Below are 23,013 nucleotides of genomic sequence, written 5' to 3' on the forward strand. Positions count from 1 at the left end.
AAGGAAAAAGAAAGAAAAAAGCTGAAGCCTTTGAATGCATGAGACAAATTAGACCCACTGGAGAAAACTGATAAAATAAATAGCGTACAGATTCAAACACTATGTACAAGTCAGTCTTATGATAAAACAGATGCAAATGGTTTGATTAAAGCTATAACATCTAAAAAAGATGTCTGTGGTTAGTGCTCGGCCTCACTTGTCTGAACACAACATCACAACTTTATTTGCAAAACATTCATATTTTACTGACAAATTAAAACAGCTGATGCAATATATCACCCTCTGATAATCGGGTACAATTGTTACAGGAGGCAGAGCTGCATTCTTGGGCAGGAATTACTCCACTTACAAAGAAAGAGAAAGATTACAATAGAGAAAGAATGACTACCGAGTGTACCGGCCCACAGCCTCCCAAATAATTGAGACTTAACCATGGAGCATTGTTCGGTGTCCAAATCATTATTATTTAATTTTTTTTGCCTTATTCAACACTCACAAGGAAGCTTGGCCTTTTATACGAAGGATATACTTGTCACAGCAGCAACTGACATGAGTTTTGGAGTGAGCTTTACAGGTACAGTAATTGGCTTATCCATACAAGGATTTGCCAGACACATGTGTAAAGGGAATCCTTCCTAACACTGAAAGCAAATTACCCATAAGAGCCACCAGTAGCTGGAGCTCCAGCCATCTTGTCACTGCTCACAAAGAGGCAATGGTGGGTAGCTATTTCTGTCTATGAGCATTTCCCTGTCTGTTTCCCCTGGGAGTGCTTGTGCTGTTTGTTAAGTAGACCCACGCTTGTGCTCCCCTGAGCTTCCTGCTGCTTCATAATGAGCCTCTCCAGCTGGATGGCCACTGAGACAGTGGAGGCCAGAGGTTGAGCTGTTCACCCTCTCTAATTGGCTGAATCATACTCTCACCCTTCAGTTGCAAAACAAACATGGGTGCAAAGAGTTACTAAAGTTCCTAAAGATTGATTTTTATATTCCAAAAAGTGCTTCACAGTTAAAGCCATTAGGAGAAAACATCAAACATGCAGGATAATAACAGGGACGAATGAAAACAACAAAGGAGAACTGATCAAGACAAAACATAACGAACAGAGCCAACACTTCAGTCTGTAAAATCTGATGAACTACTAGTGAAAAAAGGTGCTGTTCCAACTTTAGGGGAAAAGAGAGCTCATGCACAGTTTCATTATTTTTTAAGCCAAACTTTTGAGACATCCAAAGATGAGATGCCCCAAGTGTGAACATGGACATAACAATGAAGAAATGTATGTTTACTGTCATCGTTTTTCAGCAAAATTGATTCTGTGTATTTTTGACACCTAATAAATGTGTTAATTGCATCATAAAAAATTTGCAGTGCAGATTTATTTTACTAGTTATTTGTTATTTTTTTAATTATATTTTTTATTTTAATAGGAAACATACAAATCTACACTGATTACATACATGTTTGCTTGATAGGAGCCCTCAAAGGTGAAAGTCGAGCTCAGCCTTTACACACCCACACCTAAGAGGAGGGTTATTCGGGGAACATATGTGAAAACACCTCTGTTGGTGCATCAATGATATGCAAGGCATTTTAATACGAGGAAAATTGAGAAGAACCAAATATATCAATTATATTCTTATATTAACATTTGACGTTATAGGCTAAAGATCCCTGCTGCAGTGTCTTTTAAATGCTTTATGGCCAATAATAAAGGCATTGTTATGCTTTTCATCATTTAATTAAAAAAGTGTATAACTTCTGGTCTCCCATAGAACAGAGGAATCATTTAGGTTAGAGTACAGCGGTGTGTTATCAGCATAAAAGTAAAAAAAAATAGACTAAATGTCAAATTAAAAGACCCAGTAAAAACATGGAAGATGAGCAGCAAAATCAGGTAGCTCATCGCTAGTGGCCAAAGAGGACCATCTGATACATCAGATCAGACTAATTAAAAACAGCTCCAGACAGGCCAGCCAACTATCCAAATACTACATAATACTGTACCAGTCTAATCATGCAAAATCCAAATCTCTAAAAGAAAATTCAAACACCACTAAAGCCTTTAAACCTGTATTGCCCCGTTAATGCATGTTCTTATGGAGGAATATTGATCTTTCAAATGTCATGTTTCATTTTTGTTGTAAAGTTTATATAATAATAATAATAATAATAATAATAATAATAATATACAGCATAGCGATAAAATGTCCCTCACACAGTGATAGAAGCATTAAAGTGTAGAGACATCATAAACAAGCTGCAGTTGCCCTCATTAAAACTTTAGGTGAACTACAAAAAAAATAAACAGATTGTCCTTAACAAGGCTCATAGCTATGTGCATCATTTTATTTAAATATTTATTGCATTATTTATGAGACAGAAGGTAATATCAGTTAAGTGTTTCAATATTTATTATTATTCAGCATGGGGTAAAATTAAAATGGAGCATTTAAAGTGCCAGCTGAGGCTTATAAATTATCCCATGAATCCTTCAACAGGTTAATTTACAACTCTGCAGGGCTGACTTCAATCAGGGAAGAAAAACAAATGTCAGCCATGCATAGACGAGAAAACCTCATAGGGAGAGCGCTACCTGCTGAAAAGCTCCACTACCATCTGCTGTAAACATCCTTCATATTCCTATTCATATATTTTAAACTGTGAAGTACTTTGCATTTCATGTGAAAGGCGAATGGGTTTTTCACTTTTTCTTTCTGTAACGTGACCAATTGTGGCTGAGCAGTGTAAGCTGAGAGGTAAGCAAGTTTCTTCTCTTCTGAGCTGTCCTAACGAGCTGCATTGCATAATGTCACACAAACACTCTCCCTTTGATCAGCTACATTAGAAAAATGTGAATGACGCAAACAAAAGAAAAGAATTCACAGGAAGCCTGAAACTGACCGAGGACATGTCCTTATTCTGAAGATGAAATGGAGTAAGAATATTAAGTAGTACCAAGTACTTGGTACTACTTCAAATCTCCAAGTGAATCTCATGCACTTGAGCTTATTAGTCCAGTGATCCATTTGAATGCAAGGGAATTAAATGAGGTTATAACATCAGAGATGGAACAGGCATACACTGCTCTTCCACTAGGAAAGCGTCATTAGTTAAAACACAGTGTATTGGTTCATAGTTGCCAAGTGGTTATAGGAATACTTACAAAAATTTTATTTAAGTTTCTGATACTTTAAAAAAACTGATGGAGGGGCGTCGTGTAGCGTAGTGGTTTAAGCAGGCGCCCCATGTGTAGAGGCTACAGTCCTCGCTGCAGTCGGCCCCGGTTCGATTCCCGCATCGGACGGCCTTTCACTGCATGTCATTCCCCCTCTCTCTGCCTCCCCGTTTCCTGTCACTCTCCACTGTGCTGTCCATTAAAGGCATAAAAGCCCCAAAAAAATATACTTTAAAAAAAAAAAAAAACTGATGGAAAGTTCAACTCAACTTCTAACGTCATTATTGATTAATGTGCCAATCAAAATGTTCTCTTAATTACAAATAATTATAATCCTATGGTCTGTAAATATCAGAAAATACTTTTTTTTTTTTAAATGGCCATCATAATTTTCCAGAGTCACAAGTGATGCAGATAAAAATTTTATACACAAATCCCACTTGATTTAACCGGTCATATTCTCACTGGGGTTTGTTACTTTTAAAGTTATTGCTCAAGTAAAATTTAGGAGGCAGAACTTGTACTTGAGTGTCTGTTATATATACTTAGTAACAGGATTAGATTACTTCTTCTATCGTTGAATAAATTGCAAAAGCAGAATAGTGAGAAAGCAGAAGTGTGACAAACACTGATGCTAAGGAAACTCATAGTTCCTCAAGCAAATGAAATCTAACAGTAACAGTAAGAACATCAAATAAAACATCAGCTTGCACATCACTTCAGTTTGCATCATCTAATATCTGCTTTGGAAACTTTGCCTTTAAAGCATCTAATAAGACATAAAAGCTTGAAAAGGCTGTAAATTAGGAACATGATTGGTTTTATGAAGAACTGTTGTGATTACATCAACATTAATCTGCTCATCTTTCTGCGGTAAACAGCAGTAACAACAGCCTGAGAGGCATAAATTTCTTTTTGATCATTCATGACAGCTTGGTGGGAGAACATTTTACAGCCCAGTAATTTGGGAATACACCGTCTTTGTTTCGAAAACTGATTCTGGGAAAATAAGTCTACTTTTAAGCATTACAGACCAATGGCTGCTTTCCGCTTCGTGAAGCAACTTTGTTATGGTCCTCAGAGTACAGCTAAGATGTTTTGCGCTCGAAGTAAAGCAGCCTAATCACTCATGGCATCCACTCAAGAACACAAAACCACTGAGGATCACCATTCAAATCTGAAGAAAGACATCAAACTTCACAACAAAATAACTGATGCGGGGGCCTGGTAAGTACACAGAGGAGCATACTTGCGTTTACAAAATTATAGGGTACAACCACACTTAAAAACATACTTTGGATTTTGTGCCATTAGATACACTGGAGCTTTAATACAAAAAAATCCCCCTGATGTCCTGCTCAAACAACACAAGGCAGAGATGCTGATCACCACTAATTTTGATGGCCAAACCCCCATGGTGGCCTGTCACAGCCAAACTGTGGGCTGTGACAGGGGCAGGGAGGGTGGGATGGAGGGAGTGAAGGACAGGAGGTGAGGAGGAGGAATGAGCCAGCACTTGTCGCATGTTAAGTAAGAAGCTGTGACACTGGAGCAGAGCCCTGAGGCCTGGCCCAGCTGAACCCTACAGACCTGACAGCCCACAAGCTGAAAACACAAGACAAGCATCTTCCTCTTTACAGCGTCAGAGCTTGTCGTAATAAACCATGAATTCACTGCAGCTCAAACTTGCATAACAGCTTAATTTAGATGCTTCCGTCTTTCAATCAGATGTCACAACAACGGAATTCCGGTCCAAGCTCTTATAAATAAATGGAATATTATGAATTATAAATGGCAACCAGAGCCTATAGTATAAATAAACTTATTACAGACAGGAGTGTTTTGGCTCACTGAAATCTTGACTACAAATCCATGGAGATGTCATTATAATCATTGCTGGATTTGTTGCTAGAATGACTGGCAAGATAATTCTAACTCTAAAATTCAGTGAGTTGGCTCTGTAAACTCCATCAGCTGACTTTTTAATGCTTGCAGATGTTTTGTTATGCCTCAGCGCCAGCGACAGTCAGGGCCTGGGGAATTGTGTTTTCGGTTTGTCCGTCCGTCTGTCCCAATCTCATGAACGCGATATCTCAGTAACGCCTTGAGAGCATTTCTTCAAATTTGGCGCAGGCAAATAATTGACAATCTGATAAGATTTTGGTGGTCCAAGGTCAAGGTCACAGTTACCTCACAAAATTCACTTTTGGCCTCTTGAATGAGATATCTCAAGACCACGTTGAGGGAATTTGATTATATTTGGCAAAACATTCAATTGGAAACAAAGATGAACTGACTAGATTTTCGAGGTCAAAGGTCAAAGTCCAAGGTCACGGTGACCTTGCTTTCTTGTGAATGCCATATATCAGGAACACCCAGAGAGAATTTCATTACATCTGGCACAAACATTCACCTGGACTCGAAAATGAACTGATTAGGATTTGGTGGGCAAAGGTCAAAGGTCCCTGTGACCTAACAAGACATGTTTTTAGTCATGAGTCACAAATTCACTGGCTAATTGCCAGCCTTTTCTGTGTGCTCGCCATTCAGGTGCACACTGCCCTATAACCCCATACACACTGTTTTGGCGTGTGGAGAAATCCAAAGCTTGACAGGTCTTTGCTTTATTAGATCATTTAGCTTTATTAGATCACTTCAAGTAATAAAATATTCATGCAGGAGATTTATTTGAACCCTGAACAACACTGGCAATACATGGTAGGTGCCTCTGACAGCTGAGCCAGCTGCACACCACTATATCTGGTCATTTCTGCTCACAGGCAAATGTCATCATCTCCTCTCAAATCACCATGTGTGTCAAATGTGTGAAAGTATAAGAAAAAAGTGCTGGCAGGGTAATCCCATCTCACCTCAGCCTCTCCTCCTCCTTCTTTCGCAGCTTCATGTCCCGCTGGACCACTTTCAAGACGTGGTCCGCCTCGTCATCCGTCAGGCCCGACAGGTCCAGTTTCCGACCCATTGTTCCCGGCCTCACCACACTGAGCTTCTGCTGCTGGTGGTCCAAGACAGGAGGAGCAGGAGAGGCACGGGCTCTGCTGCTCTGGGGGCCGAGGCTGGGAAAACCCTGGAGAATGAGACACAGATAGAGAAATTTCAGCATGTGGTTTTGTAGAATCAATTCACTCCTTTTGAGCTAAACATTAGTAGGTCTGACACTTCACTCGTCAGTATGTCTGAAAGAGCTCTCATACACCTGACATTCAGTAATCTATGACTTTCATCAACCTCTATTAGCCGAGAAATTACATCAATAGGTCTCTGGAGCAGCTTATAATATAATGAACATTCACATTTTCACGGCAGCAAGCCCATTAGACTTGAGATCCAACATAAAAAGGTACACTGAAAGGCATTATTTCACCATGCAAATAATGCTGCAATGTTTGCTTTTATGACTTGACAAAATATATTGTGGCGCCATGCAGTTGCCTGCCTGCAGCATGAACCTCCATATCCGAGCGGCTGAAAATTGGATGAGGGCTTGTTTCCAAACCAAAAGTGTAGTGCCTGCAAAGATTTTTTCCTTTTACTGTTTCAGGTCATTGCTAATTTGATACTTGAACAAGCCCCGGAAGGAGGAAATAAACTGAACTTGTAAAAATGTTACTTGTGCTGTCCTGTCAGAGTAAATAGATTCAAAATGTTCTGATATTTGTAGGGTGCCTTCTGGCTATTTCTTTGCTAAAAACATGATCTTTAAAATGTGATTGAAGTCTAATACAACAGCCCTGCATTTAATTCTACCATAATGAAGGTTATAATGATTAGTTTCCTGTTCAATCTGTTTTTAGAGACGTGCCCTTTTCTGGTGATATATAAACAATACTATATGAGTCGACAGCCATGCTAGTGCCTTTGTGAGGCTCTATTTAGCTAATGTTTTGAGCTAATGCTAATGTCAGCATTCTAACACACTACCTATGAGCCAATAATAACGTAAACATGCTAAGATGCTCCCTATGACAATACAAACTTGCTGATGTTCACCATCTTAATTTAATGTGTTAGCATGCTTACAATGACAATGTTAACATACTGGTGCTTAGCAGACACACTGTAATGGTCACCATATTAGTTTTGCATGTTAACTATTCATAATTAGCACCAAACACAAAGTACAATGATGGTGCCTGGACAAACTGACTTGATGATTGCGCTAGATGAAGGGGAGCACTAGTAGCAGGTTAGCACCTAGTGGCAAAAAAAAGAGGAAATTAGAAACAAGTCTGAGCATAATGCAATACATTTCAGCATTGCCACAAATTGCAGTGTAAAGTAGCTTTATTTTCCAGATCGTAGACATTCAAATTACACATTTGTATCTGTCTAAGGTTGCTCTTCCTCTATTTTTGAGAAACAAGAAGGGGATCAAATATATACAAGAATAATTGGTTGCAATAAACCATAAACAAATCTCATTTATACAAATAATATTCTCTTGTCATTCATTATTGAAATTCTGATTAAATGATTCAACAGTGAAACCTGCAGGGCAGGTAAGAGGGGCAAGTGCAGTCTGTAATGAAGTGGTGGTGTGGGGCAGAGGACGATGGGCTATCATTTTTCCAAATGAGTTCAGTTTAAAAAAATATACAAGCTCTCAGTACGGTTGTCAAACTGCTGTACGGGCTGCACGGCATGAAGGATATTCAAGTCAGCCTTACAAGATCAAAAGAAGACAGCCAGCCTTTATTTCTCTCTTACAGTTACATTTACTCATTTAACAGACACTTTTATCCAAAGCAACTTACAAGTGAGGAATGACCCTATGCTTCAGTGCCTCTAAGAGACCTTGGTGTAAGAACTAATTGCTACATCTATTCAATAAGTGCAAGGAGATCAGGTAAAGAAGTGCAACAACACACTGTAAACCCGGATAAGTAGAACCTACTTAAAAAAATCAAGGTAACCCGTTGCCTTAAATTTTTTAAGTAATGAAGCATCAGTTGAATAAGTGAAGTGGACTACATTCAATGCACTCGAGCCCATAAATGGAATGGAATAGAATATTTAAGTTGAATGTACTAATAACAAAGTTACAGTAACTAAATATTCTTAGTTTAAACAACCCTTCCCCACCCATTTATTTAAATCAGCTTGTTAAGTTAACATTACTCCATTACCAATTCAACTAAATTGCATATTCTAATTGACCAAACTAAACCTTTTTAGCTCCTGAAACTCAAAATATGTCTTTAAATCACTCATTTAAAATACAACCAACTGCAACATTCCAGTATCCAATTTTTTATTGAATACATCTTTTTTCAGAGAAAAAACAAAGCCATCGCCTTATAGGCTTCAAGTGTGAAATGAAAAGAAAAAAAATGTCTTTACCTCAATTTCTGTGCCTCTACAAATGTGCTTGGCACAAGGTAAATCTCAGCCCTGCCAAACACTATCATTTTAACATTTACACTTCACATGCAGTCCTAAAATTTGGTTCACAAACCAGGAAAAAAAAGTCAGCCCTGCTAAATACTGGCAACTAAACATTTACAAATAAGAAATCTGTCCATTGAACATGGAAGTAAAAGAGAGGAGCGTGAAGGAAACAATGAAAAGAGAGAACAGGAGGGCAAAGAAAAAAAAACAAAGAGCAGATACGGAAAGAGCGGATGTACGGAGAACCCTACTCTCCCATAAGCCTCTACAGTGTACCTCCTCTCCACATTGCAAGCTGATTTTTGAGGGTTTGGAGTTTGGGTTTTAGATCTGTCTTACCCAAGTTTAACAGTAGCTGTTGGAAAAAAATAAAAAGTGTTCCTCATGCATTTTGGGTAATCAAGGTGAATGGCATACGTGAGTCCAAACACAATGTACATGGCCTGGGGCAGGTTCTCAACATGCATCACAATGTTTCCCTCCAAGATAATTGCAACTGAGGTTGCATTGTGGTGAAGGGGCTGCTTGTGTATACTGTCGTCCGGTTGATGGCAGAGGATTCCCACTGGCATGTTACTGTATGAACTCTCATCATCAACGCCCTGAAAAAAGGAACAGGACATGATCATGTCAATATGACAAGATAGTGCTACAAACAGCCTCTATAGGTACACAGATCACATGTCTGCCCAGTTTCCGCCTACTGTCCTTTCACGAATGATCTGGGGTGAACAGAGGTCATGATTTTGAAATATGCCTCCTCCAGAGAAGTTCTTTTTTTTGTTGTTAGGGAGAGAGGAGGGAGGGAGAACAGAGGAGCTAGAAAGTGGAGGTGAAGAGAGGGGAAAGGAAATAGAGGGAGAGGAGGAGAGGTAGAGAACAGGGGGAGCAGGGAGGGAAGGTGAAGGGAGGAGAAGGGAGGTAGAGAGAGAGAAGGGGAGGTAAAGAACAGGGGGAAGAGAATAGAAATAGAGGGATAGGAGAGTAGGTAGAGAACAGGGGGAGCAGGGAGGGGAAGTGAAGAGAGGAGAAAGGAGGTAGAGAACAGCGGAGCTAGAAAGGGGAGGTGAAGGGAGGAGAAAAGAAATAGAGGGAAAGGAGAAGGGAGGTAGAGAACAGCAGAGCTAGAAAGGGGAGGTGAAGGGAGGAGAAAGGAAACAGAGGGAGAGGAGGGGAGGTAGAGAACAGGGGGAGCAGGGAGGGGAGGTGAAGGGAGGAAAAAGGAAATAGAGTGAGAGGAGGTAGAGAACGGGGGGGTAGAAATAGCGGGATAGGAGTGTAGGTAGAGAACAGGCGGAGGAGAAGAGAAATAGAGGGAGAGGAGGTAGAGAAGAGGGGGAGTAGGGAGGGGAGGTGAAGGGAGGTAGAGAACAGCGCAGCTAGAAAGGGGAGGTGAAGGGAGGGGAAAGGAAATAGAGGGAGAGGAGGGGAGGTAGAGAACAGGGGGAGCAGGGAGGGGAGGTGAAGGGAGGTAGAGAACAGCTGAGCTAGAAAGGGGAGGTGAAGGGAGGGGAAAGGAAATAGAGGGAGAGGAGGGGTAGAGAACAGGGGAAGCAGGGAAGGGGAAATTAGGAGAGGAGGTAAAAAAGCCAAAGTTTCTTACAGTGCAGGCCTTGAAGAAGGTGGATGGATCATCGCCGAGAATGACAGGAAGCCCCCTGAGGACAAGGCATTTGACTTCTGTCACGTCCAAAGCCTGGAGGATTGAGGGAGCAGTGAGAACATCACATACTTACAAATCGGGTCCATTATGTTACTCTGAACATCATGTGCACACACAATCAATAATACGATTCAACTCCAGCAAATTCTGCCCACATACATTTATTTACAACATGTGTAAATAAGCTTTCAAGCTCAATCAAGTATCAGACTGTTTTTCTAAGACATTGAAGATATAGAACTGAAAATCAACTAACCTTTGTTTGTTCCATCAGGTCGGCCAAGACCTGCCCTGTGAGGCCCCTCTTTGCCTTGAAGATTTCAATGAGCCTGGGACTGTGTTGATCAAGGGCCTCATAGAACTCTTGTTTCAGGCTTTTACCAACCACCCTACTGAACTCCAGACACACCTGAAACATGTAAAAAAAAAAAAAAAAAAAAATTAAAACATGCTCATATTTAAATGAGTTGACACCATGTTGTGATATTTTGATTCAACGAAACAGACTACACTCTTTAAGGCAATTGTGCTGACTGTAGCATATGAGACAAATCTATAGGCCTACCTGCTGTTCAGTAAAGAGAGCTGGCCAACGCTGACATATATCGGTGATGAATACATTGTTGAATACACATTGCTCTCAAATCTGCAGCCTGCATATGGACACTGAACCTTTTGGTTAACTTTCAAGTGTCTACTTTGGAGGTGGGTGAAAAATTCTGATTCAGAGCAGGGCTCAATGAAATCACACAAATGACAGCAGAATTTTACAGTTTCGTTTTCTCTTAGTTGTTCTGTGTGAGTTTTATAGTTTACATGAGATATGTGTGCTTTAAGTCTGTTTAAGGACTTGAATGTGCACAAACAGTCCTGGTGCAAACAAGGAAATGGTACTGTCCATGTCTAACTACCATGTTTTAACCGGTAGTGTTTAAAAAGCTGCGCCCTCTTTCCACAAATAAAACCACAATACTTACACTTACACTCCATCCTCAGCTAGCAAAGGAAAAATGGCAATTTGCTAACAGTGCAAAGTTTAAGAAAAGACTTTGATAGTGGCTTTCCAAATGAACACAATAGCGAACAAGCTAACATTAGTTAATTAGCAAGACAGCAAAGAGTGGGACAAATAGCCAGCTAACAAAAATTAAATCACTGTAATGAAGAAATTACACAACTCATAATGTGACCTTGTGTACACCAACCTGCAAAGATGTCTGCGGGTCCGTGGCTAGCTGCTTCACGTCTCAGCTCGGCTTGAGTTTTCTGGAAGCAACAGAGAAATCTTTCGAGTTGAGTCCCGAACGCCGTCGTCAAACTCGACGAGTCTGTGCTGTCTCAAAACTGAGGTCGGTGCCGACGTAACCGACAGACGTCCGCTGTGAGCCCACTTTGAGCCCGCTGTGAGTGCGCGCGCAGGCTGTGTGGGAGCGGACACCGCGGTGGATTCGAAGTGCACCCAAAGTGGACGCTCGTCGTCAGACACGTCGGCGAAAAGCGTTGCCCGCGTTTTAGCTAACATAGGTCTCCGGCTCAGCTCAGTGTGGGACAGCGGTAGCTGATTGCGTATAGTATAGTTACTAGTTAATACCAGTTGGTTCACTCGGTATAAAGCTGTCTTTTTGTATTGTGTTATATGTTCAATAAAATGTTCAAACGAAAAGTCGGTTACCTACATTGCTAGCTTGATGATAACTAGCTTTTTAAAATAAAATGTTAAATTACATCAACTATTGCACTAGTACCAGGTACTAACCATTTTGAGGCTGGACACCGGTCATTCACTGAAGAAATTGTGGTTCAAAAACTTCGCTGCTGAAAAAGTTCGGAGCTCATCGATTCCACTCTATCAAACTGGTATAAACCGGATTTCTGGCGGCTGTATGGGTGACGTCAGCATAACAGGCAAAAAGGGATGATAATGAGTTGTTTGAGCTCAAACACATAATTACAATAGGACTGGCCATTATATAGTAGAATTTACTCAGAATTCATAATTGATTTAAGAAATGACACATGTTTAAGTAATGTGAACTTGGTTTGTTTGAGTAGAAACTACTGATTGGACTTAAAAACACAATTACAATAAGAGAGGACATGAAAACATTCAGTTTAATCAGAATTAGTAAGTAATGTCAATAAATTGGACATATTTAAGTAATATTAACTGAGTCTGGTATGGAAATAATCTCCCAGACAGAGGAATTTATAACACACTTTATTTTTGCTTTGTTTTTTTTGCTTTTCTAATGATACTTTGCACACACACAGGTTCATTCCCATCCAGAGCCCACAAGAAATCTTGAAAGCCATTGTTTTATTGCTTAATTTTTCATTAAGTAGCCAACATGACACTGTGGGTTGTTTTTCATCCTGTCTTGCCCAATTTTTTCAGTCACCAACCGTCGTTAGCATGATAAGATCTTATCTTTGCATGCAACATGCAAAGCAAGCAGACAGCTCTGAAGAGCACAAGTCTGTCTTCTGTCAACAAACACAAACATGATATTTACATGATAACAAATGTCATGTTTCTGTGCAGTAGCCTGTAACTTACAAGCATTTTTTCTTTTAAATCCATCATCTTGTGTGGCGTGCGACACCATGAGTTTTCTACCATAAACATACTGTTTACACAACTAATACAGTTGCATACAGTTGCATATCCAACATTAGCTGGTGCGTTTTCTTTATCCACAGAAGATATTCAACGACTTTAATGGACCATACTGTAAATCCCATTTAATAAAAGTTTTATAGTAAAGTACAGTGGTTTCATATTTTATATATACAGTACATTTACTTTGCGATTGAACCAACTTAAAAACAAGCCTGACACCTGTTATTTGTGGGGTGTGACAAATATAGGCACATTCAGACAGAGGAGGAGGTAAAGAAAGGATACGGAGAAAGAATGGTGGACGATGGAAAGAGCAAGATCGAAGGGTGGCCTATAAAAATAAAACAGAGGGATGACAAGAGGAGGAGAGAAGCAGACAAAGATGGAGAGATGGACAGAAGGAGAAGGTCCATTAACTGCAGAATCTAAACAAGATGGGAGAGCACTGGCAGTGGGGTGAGCAATGATGACTCAGAAGGCCAGACAATTATGTCTGTTCTATTATTGGGCCAATAGCTTCATCGACAGAGCACCTCTCCTCTCGCTCAGCTCATCACTCATTGATACTGCCATGTAGCAGGACAGACTGCTGTTCAACTTTGTCAAATTTTACATTTGAAGTATTGTGTATTATCTTTCAAACTTTAGGAAGCAATTGTTTTCTTGTTTTTTGCCTTGCTTGCTTCTTGCTTTGCGTTTTTGTTTAATTTTGTATTTATTTTTAGTTTGTAGCTGTGCTTGATTGTTTAGCAATTATTAGCTACTGTGTTTATCTTGCATGTTTGTCTTGCTGCATGTGTATGCTACTTTTAGCTGATGCCGTCGTCGGTTAGACACTTACCCATGCTTATGTTTAGACTGTATGTCTTTTAAGTAATGTTTGTTCTGTGTGTTGCTGTCTGTTAACTTTATACCCTTTTAGCCCCTACCCCCTTTTTCTCAAGAGGCTCTTGCCTTTTGCCAGGCTGCCATTGTAAATAAGAATTTGTTCTTAAAGACATTATTATTTATTATTATTTTATAAAAAATAAAAATATCTTGACTATATTTGTTACTGTGAGATTCAGCTCCATTTATTCCACAGACATCTTTTAAAATTATATGGCATCTGCACAGTAAAATAAACTTCAGTTAATTTATCTAAAATTGAAGAGTGGTTGTCGTTTTGATTTAAAGCTTCTGGGAAACCAGAGTAATATTGTTTTTTAAATTATCATTTGATTTCATCCGTACAGATATCTCCATCAGATGCTGGCAGAGTCATTTGTATCAGTGGGATCCGAACACAAACACACACACACTCAATTACACACACAAGTGTAAGTGTGAGAAAGAGCTTTTGTCACATTCTCAGCGACAGTGGAAAAAGCTGTAAAATCTCCCAGGCTCAGACATCTGGTATCACACAGTGCAATACAGACTGTCACAATACCATTCACAAACGCTCCTCATTGAGCCGGTGTGATAAGAGACCGTGCTGTCATGTCTGACAGAATCATATTTTACACACAAAATGTTAAAATACACACACACTACATGTGGACAGCATATGTGTATGTGCCAGCATGTGCCCACTAATGCTGAACAATTAATCACAGCATTATCAAAATAGCAATAGTGCAATATCCAAATCGCATGAGCTACAATTCATGAGCTGCATTGCAACACACCATAAATGAAGCATTGTGATTCCAGCCTTCATATCTGACACTCTCCAGACATAAAGGAACATGTTTATTTGGTACAAGCCCCAACAAAAATCACATTATCATAATTTTTTACTTTTTCACTGAAAATGAAATGCAAAAATGACCCTTCCAACTAAAATCGTGCCTTATATCTGAATTGCAATATCTGTAATCGCGTTACGGCTGCCTTTGCCCTCCCCGTGTGTTAACCATTTATGCAAATCGGGCTGCATGGACCCCGTGACGGGATCGGTTGGAGCTGAGGGGAGGACCCTCCAATTCCGTGGCCGGCTTTCCGTATTGGTGTGGCAATGATCCTGCCAGTCCACACCACAGCTACAGCCATTCTGGCATTCTGAAGAGGAAAGAGTTTAAAAGCCTGGTCAGCATGTCATTCCTGGCAGCTGACTCAGACAGGCAGCTCGCCTCTGTACCTCTTTTGTGTACTTTGTGATTTTGTCTGATGTACTAGTATTGATTGTTGGGGACTGGGCTAGGTTTAAGAATACTGATTTACACACTTAGAAAAAACTGTAAGATGCATTAGGGACAGGGGTGCTGCTTCATGTGTTTTTGGTTATTAGAATGAGCGTTGACAGGCTCTTTTGGTTAATTTCATTTCATTTTGAGTTTTGCAACTCCATATAATGTAGAGTCCTCTTTTAGCTATATTTTGTTTTAGATTTAAGCAGCATTCATTTTGCCCTGTTCTCCTCCTTTAGTTATGCTCTCACCTTGTTTGTACTATTGTTTACTTATTTACCCTCCTAATTACGCAATACATCAGTCCCTTGCTCTCTTAAACTTCTGGGTGGCCCATCCTCTACTTTTACCACATCTGATTCATTCTACACATCACATGCAATGGATTTGTCTATATCACCTAAGCTGTGTGTTGGCACACCTTTGTGCTCATATGAAGTGTAATAATGACACTTCCATTAACAGGAAGATGTATACATACTTACAATTTGAGGGTTGTTTACAATAAAGTCATATAAGGCTATCAGGCTATATATTTTTCATGTCTCATTCAACTGACTGAAACCTGTTCCCTGTTCCTTATCTTTGCAGTAAAAAGCATATTAATTAGACATGAGGAACAAAATGATGTCAATATTTGGTACATTTGCAGTTGTTCGGTGTGTAAGATGATCAATGTCCTGTTAGTGTTTGACTACCAAAATCGAATCCGTTTTTTTTTTTTAGTGCAACTGAATATTTATGCCAAATTTGAAGGAATTCCTTCGAGGAGTTCGCAAGATATCAAGTTCACAAGGCCAAAACCGCTTTTTGTGAGATCACTTTGAGTACTGAAGTGCACTTCATCCTTGAGTCCAAGTGAATGTGACAACCCGAAAACATAATGTCTTTGCCACTCTCATGTTAAGCTAAAATCAGCAGCTTGTTAGCTTAGCTTACCATGAAGATAACAAACAAGGTGACGTTACATTATATCTCATTTGTTGGATTCATACAAAAACGGCAAGAAAAAACAACATTGTGGTTTTTATAAGTAGTATGTTAAGTTTCTGATCTTTATGCTAAACTAAGATTACCAGCTACTGGCTGTAGCCTTATATTTATCAGATATTAGAGTGGTATCATTCTCATAACATCTAAATGTTGAACTATGTCTTTAAGGATTTAGAATAATCCAACAACATATCTGCTCTGTAACATATTACAACACCAACCGCAACTGGATAGTCTAACACAGCATTTGTCTTTGGTCCCTGTTTCTCTCCTAATGTATAGAGGAGATTAATGCACCATTACTGAGTGGCCATTATTGTATAGCCACAAGGGAAGGCAATTATTCAGGCCTTCTTTTTATAGTGTCAAGGTCTCAATGTCTGTGAGAGTGTCTGCCTCAGAAGCTTCAGTGACATACAGACTTGGGGGCAGAAACAAACACTGTACCAACAACAAATCCATTTTCACTTGTGACAATTTGCAAAGAGATGCACACAAACATATAGGCATGAATGTATACACACACAAAACAGATGCACACTATGTCTCAAATCCAGACAGTTTCACCACCCTGCAACATCACTAACACTCCCTCAACAACAGCACAGATGAGCTATCAGTCTATACACAGTAGAGTGTGGACTATTTCCAACAGACAAATCCACTTTAACTGATGCTGATTTGAGACTGCCTCAGTGGTTCAGTGCTTCACCAGTTTGCTCAGTCTTCTCAGTGGAGACAAGTTGTAAGCTTAACTGAACACTGTCTTGGTAGAGTGATGTAAAAATAAGCTGTAGCTACACATTTACCTCTCATAGTTTAAAGCTGTCTGTGTGGACTGTGTAATACATGACTGCCAAAAAGCCATAACTTAAGCTGCAGAAGCCTTGCTTCACACGGATGAATTACACCCTGGAATATTACATTACTGTTGATCACACAGTCTCTGATCAGTACACTTTGTCTGCATGTGAACATGTCTCAATACATTTAACTCTATCGCCTGACAAAAATATCAATTCTGGACAATTCTGCAAAACCTTCATTATGTTCAGCGCTGACATTTTCTACATTTTTCAAATTCTCAAATATCTGCACATGACAACTACAGTACAGTGAGGTTTAGAGAAAGACTGTGGCTATAGCATTGTGGGTAACGTAGGTGCCAGGTTTTCACAAGGAAGAAGAATGACCAGAGGCAAACACCTGTAACACCTGTCACTGACCTGCAGAACACTTGTATGCACTATCCACACATCCACAACACAGATTTCCAAACCCCTATTTTCCACCTTAAATATAGGGTACGCTATCTCTTGAACTGACACAGAATTTTGGCATTGCATGTAAATATTGTGCGTTGTACCACATTTGCCCTGATATAAGTTAAACCTGATACAACATATATTTCAACATGACATGACTTTTACACATATAATTTGGTATTATTATTTTCACATAGTTGTGATTCTAGATACACTTTTTTCTTTTCATTTTATTTTTCTTTGTCTCAGTTAGGTTCACTACAACCACAATTCTATAATCAATACAATAATAATGTAAACTTTTCTGATAGTTAAAGCTGCAACAACTCATTTTCTCTACAAGGATCTGGTATTTCAGTCTGGCAGTTCAGAGCTGCATGCAGGGAACTATGACGATTTTGATTCGCTTTGTAAATTTACACTCAACTACAGGTACGAATCAGCCAGATAATTGGAAATGAGAGTTGTAAAATGCTCTTTTGCAGCTGATTTTATCAGTCCTAAACTTTGAACAATCTTTATATGAATCAATTTTGAAGACAAGTGGTTTACTTAGTTGAAACACACACAACAACTATTACAAATTTTAAAAACTCAACTTCGGTCACTACTGCCACATTTTGACTGGCGCTACAATGAAACCTACCAATGTAATACTGTCAGATTACAAGAGCAACATGTTCAGACTGACACTCTAAGTGCTGAGAAAGAGAGAATGGCTTCAGAGGGAAAATAGGTCACACTGATGCATCTCTCAGGAGGAATAACAGAAACCTGTCTTTTCCCCAAAGGACATAGCATGTATCAATCAACAACAACTTCCATGAAAATACGTATACGCTCATACTAAATCATCCAAAGTACACTCCAACACTCGTAAAAACAGCACATCCTACGTCATGCTGCAGAGGACTTGGCTCTGCTGCTGTCTATCACCTCAGAGAGGTAGCAGAGGATGTGCAAGCTGAGGACAAGGCCCTGTTGGAGCACTAAAAGGGCAGGTGCAGCCAAGCGCTAAATGAACTGCTTGTTTTAGACACTCTCCATTGGATCAGCGTTTCGTCACAGCCAGAGGGAAGGAGATTGAGAACGGCTTCACTGAAATGACTATTTGAACTAAAGGTGAATACAGTGAACTGACTTTGCATATCTGCATTTATGACTGTCTGTGGTATTCTGCATTGGAGAGTGTGTGTGAGATTGTCATATATCATTCTTGGAAATATGTGGGAATAGGTTATTGTAAGTCCATTACAAGCCACACTCTGACAGCCTTTCTTTGACTCTTTGGTCATTTGTCTTCCAACAACCACATGACAGCAGAAACATAGGCGCTCAAGTTTTTTACAATCTGGGATTGGACCACTATCTGTCAAGATGACATCAGGGGGATTTACAAAAGAAAAGAGAAGCAACAAGAATGTGGACTATAGGTGCAGTTCAGCTTTCAGTTAAGGGCACATATACTGCACTCAAGATTTCTATTCCTCCAACTGTTCCACCATCTGACTGCCTGTAAAGTAAGAAGCACAGCACATAGTGTGAACAGGCCAGTCATGAGCAATGAATTTATGAGAATAATCAATTAGCCAAGGAAACTTATTCACGCTTAACATACTTGAGGCTAGAGCAGTCTTAGTATAATGATGGCTGATATCCCTTTTAAATAAGCAATTTTGGTATCAGTCCAACAGGTTGTATGCATTGACATCACTATTTTACTTCTTCATCATCACTGAAACAAACCTGCAATGGTGTCAAAGGATTGGGAAATAAAAACAAGAACAAGAAACGTATTGAAAAGGGTCAAAGGAGCTATCTGAAAGTTTTACTACTACTTCACAGCTAACGTTAGCATTAACATCCATCTAGTTAACAGTCTTACTAAGAGCTTCAGCCTTTGTTGCATTTACGAGACAAGAGATTACAATACATCCTCTGAGCAGTACCACTTCTTCAGGGGAGACAGGACACTAGCAACTTGGTATCGAAAAGTGACAAGACAACCGTGACAGGGCTAGGTGGTTAGCATGCTAACTGCAGTAGAAGAAAAGAAGTGATAGAAATAGAAGCAAAACAAAAGGCTTGTTTTCTGTCGCTGGAAAGTAAAGGAATGAAGTTTGATGCTGAACTTACAACGTTTGTTCTAGACTGTTAAGTTAAGAGCTGTTAATGCTAACGTTGGCTATGTAGCACTAGCAAAACTTCCAAAGAGCTCCTTTAAAGTTAGTTACTGCAGCTGTTGACCTGTATTACATACCAGAATGCCAGTGGACAATAGCCTGCACCTTATTTTAACACATGGGAAGTACACGAAACCATCATAAACAGAGTTAAAGACAAAATGTTTGTATGAAGCATTTTCAAAAAAAATTGACTCACTCAAAATGCAATTTTTGGTACCAGCTGTCGTATGTCGATGTACCCTGAAACACTGAATGTGTGTGAGTGGCAATTTCCACAAATGGAGGCGCCCTTTATACAATTTCTACTGCTAAAATTTGAACAATAGGCCACTGTCACGCTGTCATCGCCTACTGGGTCACTGGAGTAGAGCAGAGCCCACATTAATGTTATTACGTACACCTGTGCTTTTCCTACTGCAACTTAACATGATTGCTGTTAAAAAAAAAATTACATTTTGCATCTACAGATGTACCAAAATCCAAAAATGTATATCTTACATCAATATGGACTACAAAATAATGGATATACGTGTGGCTGACAAACAAGCTTAGGTTATGCACAAAAATCATCATCAGTGGGCCTTTCAACTTGCATGGCGTGACAGACATCGTATTTGGTGAAGACACACCAAATTTAGACTCTTATTTCCACTGCTGTACCCAAATATTAGACAGTGGGAACATTTAAAATCCTCACCGGAGACTCAGTATGAGGAAGAGCCCTTGATCATTTGTCACTGTTTGACATCCACCTGCTGTGTCACATCCATCACTACCTGCCCAATTACCACTCTATGCGGAGCAAGAGTGGAGGCTGGCAAGGTGAGAATGCTGCAGCTGATGCACACACGCGCCGCATAATGTACATGCAAACACATTTTGATCCAAGGTGTTAAAATCAAAACAGATGCTAATAGAATCTGCCTCTGAGTCACTGTGCATGTGACAGTGTTGAGAACTACTGTAACACAAATACTAAGAATGGGTTGTAATTCTGGCTGAGTGAGCTCTATTTTCCTTGAATGAATTACTCAGAATAGCAGACTTATTCATCAAGTATGTGGGTGAATGTATTCCCGGTGTCTCCCTATAAAGCCTCCCAAGATTAGCCAACCAGGTATTGTTGTCAACAGGTGACAAGTCATCACCATAGAACAAAACAACTGAAATAAACTGCAGTGAGCCCAGTTCACCTGCCTGCACACCCACTCAGAGGGGCTGCCAAGTCAGGATTTTCAGCTTGCATTCCTTTGGGTTAAAGATTTTCTGCAACCATGGCTCTGATACAAAACATGACCTTACTTTCAATAGCTCTAATTAAATCTAAAGGTGTTTGTGTCTCTCTTCAAAAGAGATGAGCCACCTTCTGCACATCCTGAACCTGGGTTTTTAGTTTTCTTTTCAGCACTCTGGACTGTGTCGAGCAGTGAGGCACCTTCACCTGATTATATCCACCTCACATCCCGCAAAACATGCCGCATTTTCCTCGTTGGGAAACCAGCACCCACTCATCTCATTCAGACTGCCACGCTTGCAGTGACTGTACGATAACATCTGTGCTAAAATCCCGCGGTGACAAATGTCAGCTTTACCACTTGCGTGGACAGTGAATTCGGCAGCTTTGCAGCAAACGGCAGTGAAGAGGTGATGAAAGAAATCTCACAGAAACATGCGTATTCATATTAAAAAGGTGTGCGAGCAAAGCGTGCACCGAGCCTTTAAACCATACATCTAAAAGCAGGCACCTGACACTGAGGCTCATGTTTCAGTCTCCATTAATTCCTGCTCATTGTAACAGGCTAACATTCACCCAGTGAGTTGATGTGGAGAATCACTTACACAGGATCAGTGGGTGCAGGATGACCGCCAGTTACAGTCTCTTTCACGTTATCCCAGATACTGACAAAAAAGACGCGGAGGGATGCGGCTCTGCAAGTGTAAACTTCCGCGACACCTGTCTGTCTCCCGGACACTTTTGGTTTGCGTGCCCCTCCGCAAGTCGGCTTATTATTTTTTTTTCCCCAAAGCCGCAGACGCAGGCACTGCTGAATGGGTGATCACGAGGTTTGTATTACACGTAGAGGAGGAGGGGGAGGAGGGAGGAAGGGAGGGAGGGCGCACGGCGAGAGAGGTGAGGGATTGGCACCCACCCCTGGTTCTTCCTGTATTCATGGTGACACAGAGCGCTTTCTTGATGGAGCCACGGGGGGAATCTGTGGGTTGGAAATAAGAGATAGTTGAGTTTCTGTGCTTATCTGATCTGATATCTAATCCCATTTTTTTCCTGATGGCACCTGGGCATCCTGCGCTCCAATTTTGGAGGAGGAGGTGGAGGTGGAGGAGGAGGAGGAGGAGGAGGAGGAAGCACTGTGTTGGTTGGCTCCTCCATTCATAAAGCCAGTCACAGTGCAATTAGCCTCAGAGGGAGATGAGAGCATCCCAATGTACCCAGCATATATCTCTCAGATTAACTTGTCTCTGTCTGTTGGATCAAACAGTTCTGTTACTCTACTATTTTAATGATCTCATACATTTAAATTTAAATTTTATATTCCAGTCCTTGTGTTAAACAAGGACTGGAATTCTATGATGCTATCACATTACATACTTTTCTATTTCCGTCCATCACTGACACACCTTAAATTATAACTTAATTATCTATTCTAGGAATAAACTAGATTTTTTTTTTAATCCACCTATTTTGCCGAGCAGGTCAAACATACTCGCACCATCACATTACCCAAATTGCATTTGAATACCCACTGTCTTCCTGAGCTGTGGTCTGGCAGAGCATCAGATATGATGCAGATCAGAGCACTGAGCTGAGGAAGAAAACTTGGCTGTTTGTTCTCTTTATTAGTGCTCAGCCTTCAGGGGGAAAATGCTGACGGCGGTGCACTGCAAAAACACTTTCTGGGCTGTTGTACTTGCTCAGCAAGGCAAAATTTGGCAAGATAAAGAGCTCTCCTAACACTGCAATTATGGGCTACTTTGTAGAGATAATAAATCAAGATGAACTGATGCTTTCTTTATCCTAAGTCTACTTACGGCTGTATTTTACAATAGATAGTGCCAAGAAAACTGTTCGAAGTCATATACTCTGCACATTAGACCCCATTTTCTCTTACAGAATACCTCCATGAGCCACTGTGGACTAGTGTGATGCATGTGCCCTAAGTCACACCCTTGATCTACATACAGTATGTGCAGAGTCAGTCACAATGCTGCTGCAGTGGCAAGTCTCTCTGTAATCTTAGGTATTTGATTCATATCAGAGTTTCAAACACAGATAAAACAAACACTAAATGCGCTGCAAATATTTAAGCCCAGAGAGCACACAGTCATTAAGTAGGTAAGTAGATTCACATAGATAGAGTGTTAAATTATATTATTATCATTAAATATTGATATAAAAATGAATTGCATCCCACTCTTTCTATTTTTTACTTGTCAACAGTTCCCTCTCCTTCCTGTGTGTGTGTGGTCGTCTCTGTCTGTCTCCTGTCTCTGCCATCATCCCAGCCTGCATAG

At 40.1% G+C, this 23,013-nt stretch overlaps 1 protein-coding gene across 3 annotated transcripts in view; it reads right to left on the minus strand.

Annotated features, from left to right (window-relative positions):
* myripb (myosin VIIA and Rab interacting protein b) overlaps positions 1-21,527 on the minus strand; it is a 129,546-nt gene extending 108,019 nt beyond the window's left edge. For all 3 annotated transcript variants that reach the window (XM_056364655.1, XM_056364654.1, XM_056364653.1), the window contains exons 1-2: positions 21,322-21,527; positions 6,049-6,263 (exon numbers count right to left, since the gene is read on the minus strand). In XM_056364655.1, the coding sequence (XP_056220630.1) occupies positions 6,049-6,158 (110 nt within the window). In that variant the 5' untranslated portion in view covers positions 6,159-6,263; positions 21,322-21,527. The remainder of the gene's footprint in view (positions 1-6,048; positions 6,264-21,321) is intronic.
* Positions 21,528-23,013: the final 1,486 nt, after the last annotated feature.

Source organism: Seriola aureovittata, chromosome 20 (genome assembly GCF_021018895.1).
Source record: "Seriola aureovittata isolate HTS-2021-v1 ecotype China chromosome 20, ASM2101889v1, whole genome shotgun sequence".
In the NCBI taxonomy this organism is placed as follows: Eukaryota; Metazoa; Chordata; class Actinopteri; order Carangiformes; family Carangidae; genus Seriola; species Seriola aureovittata.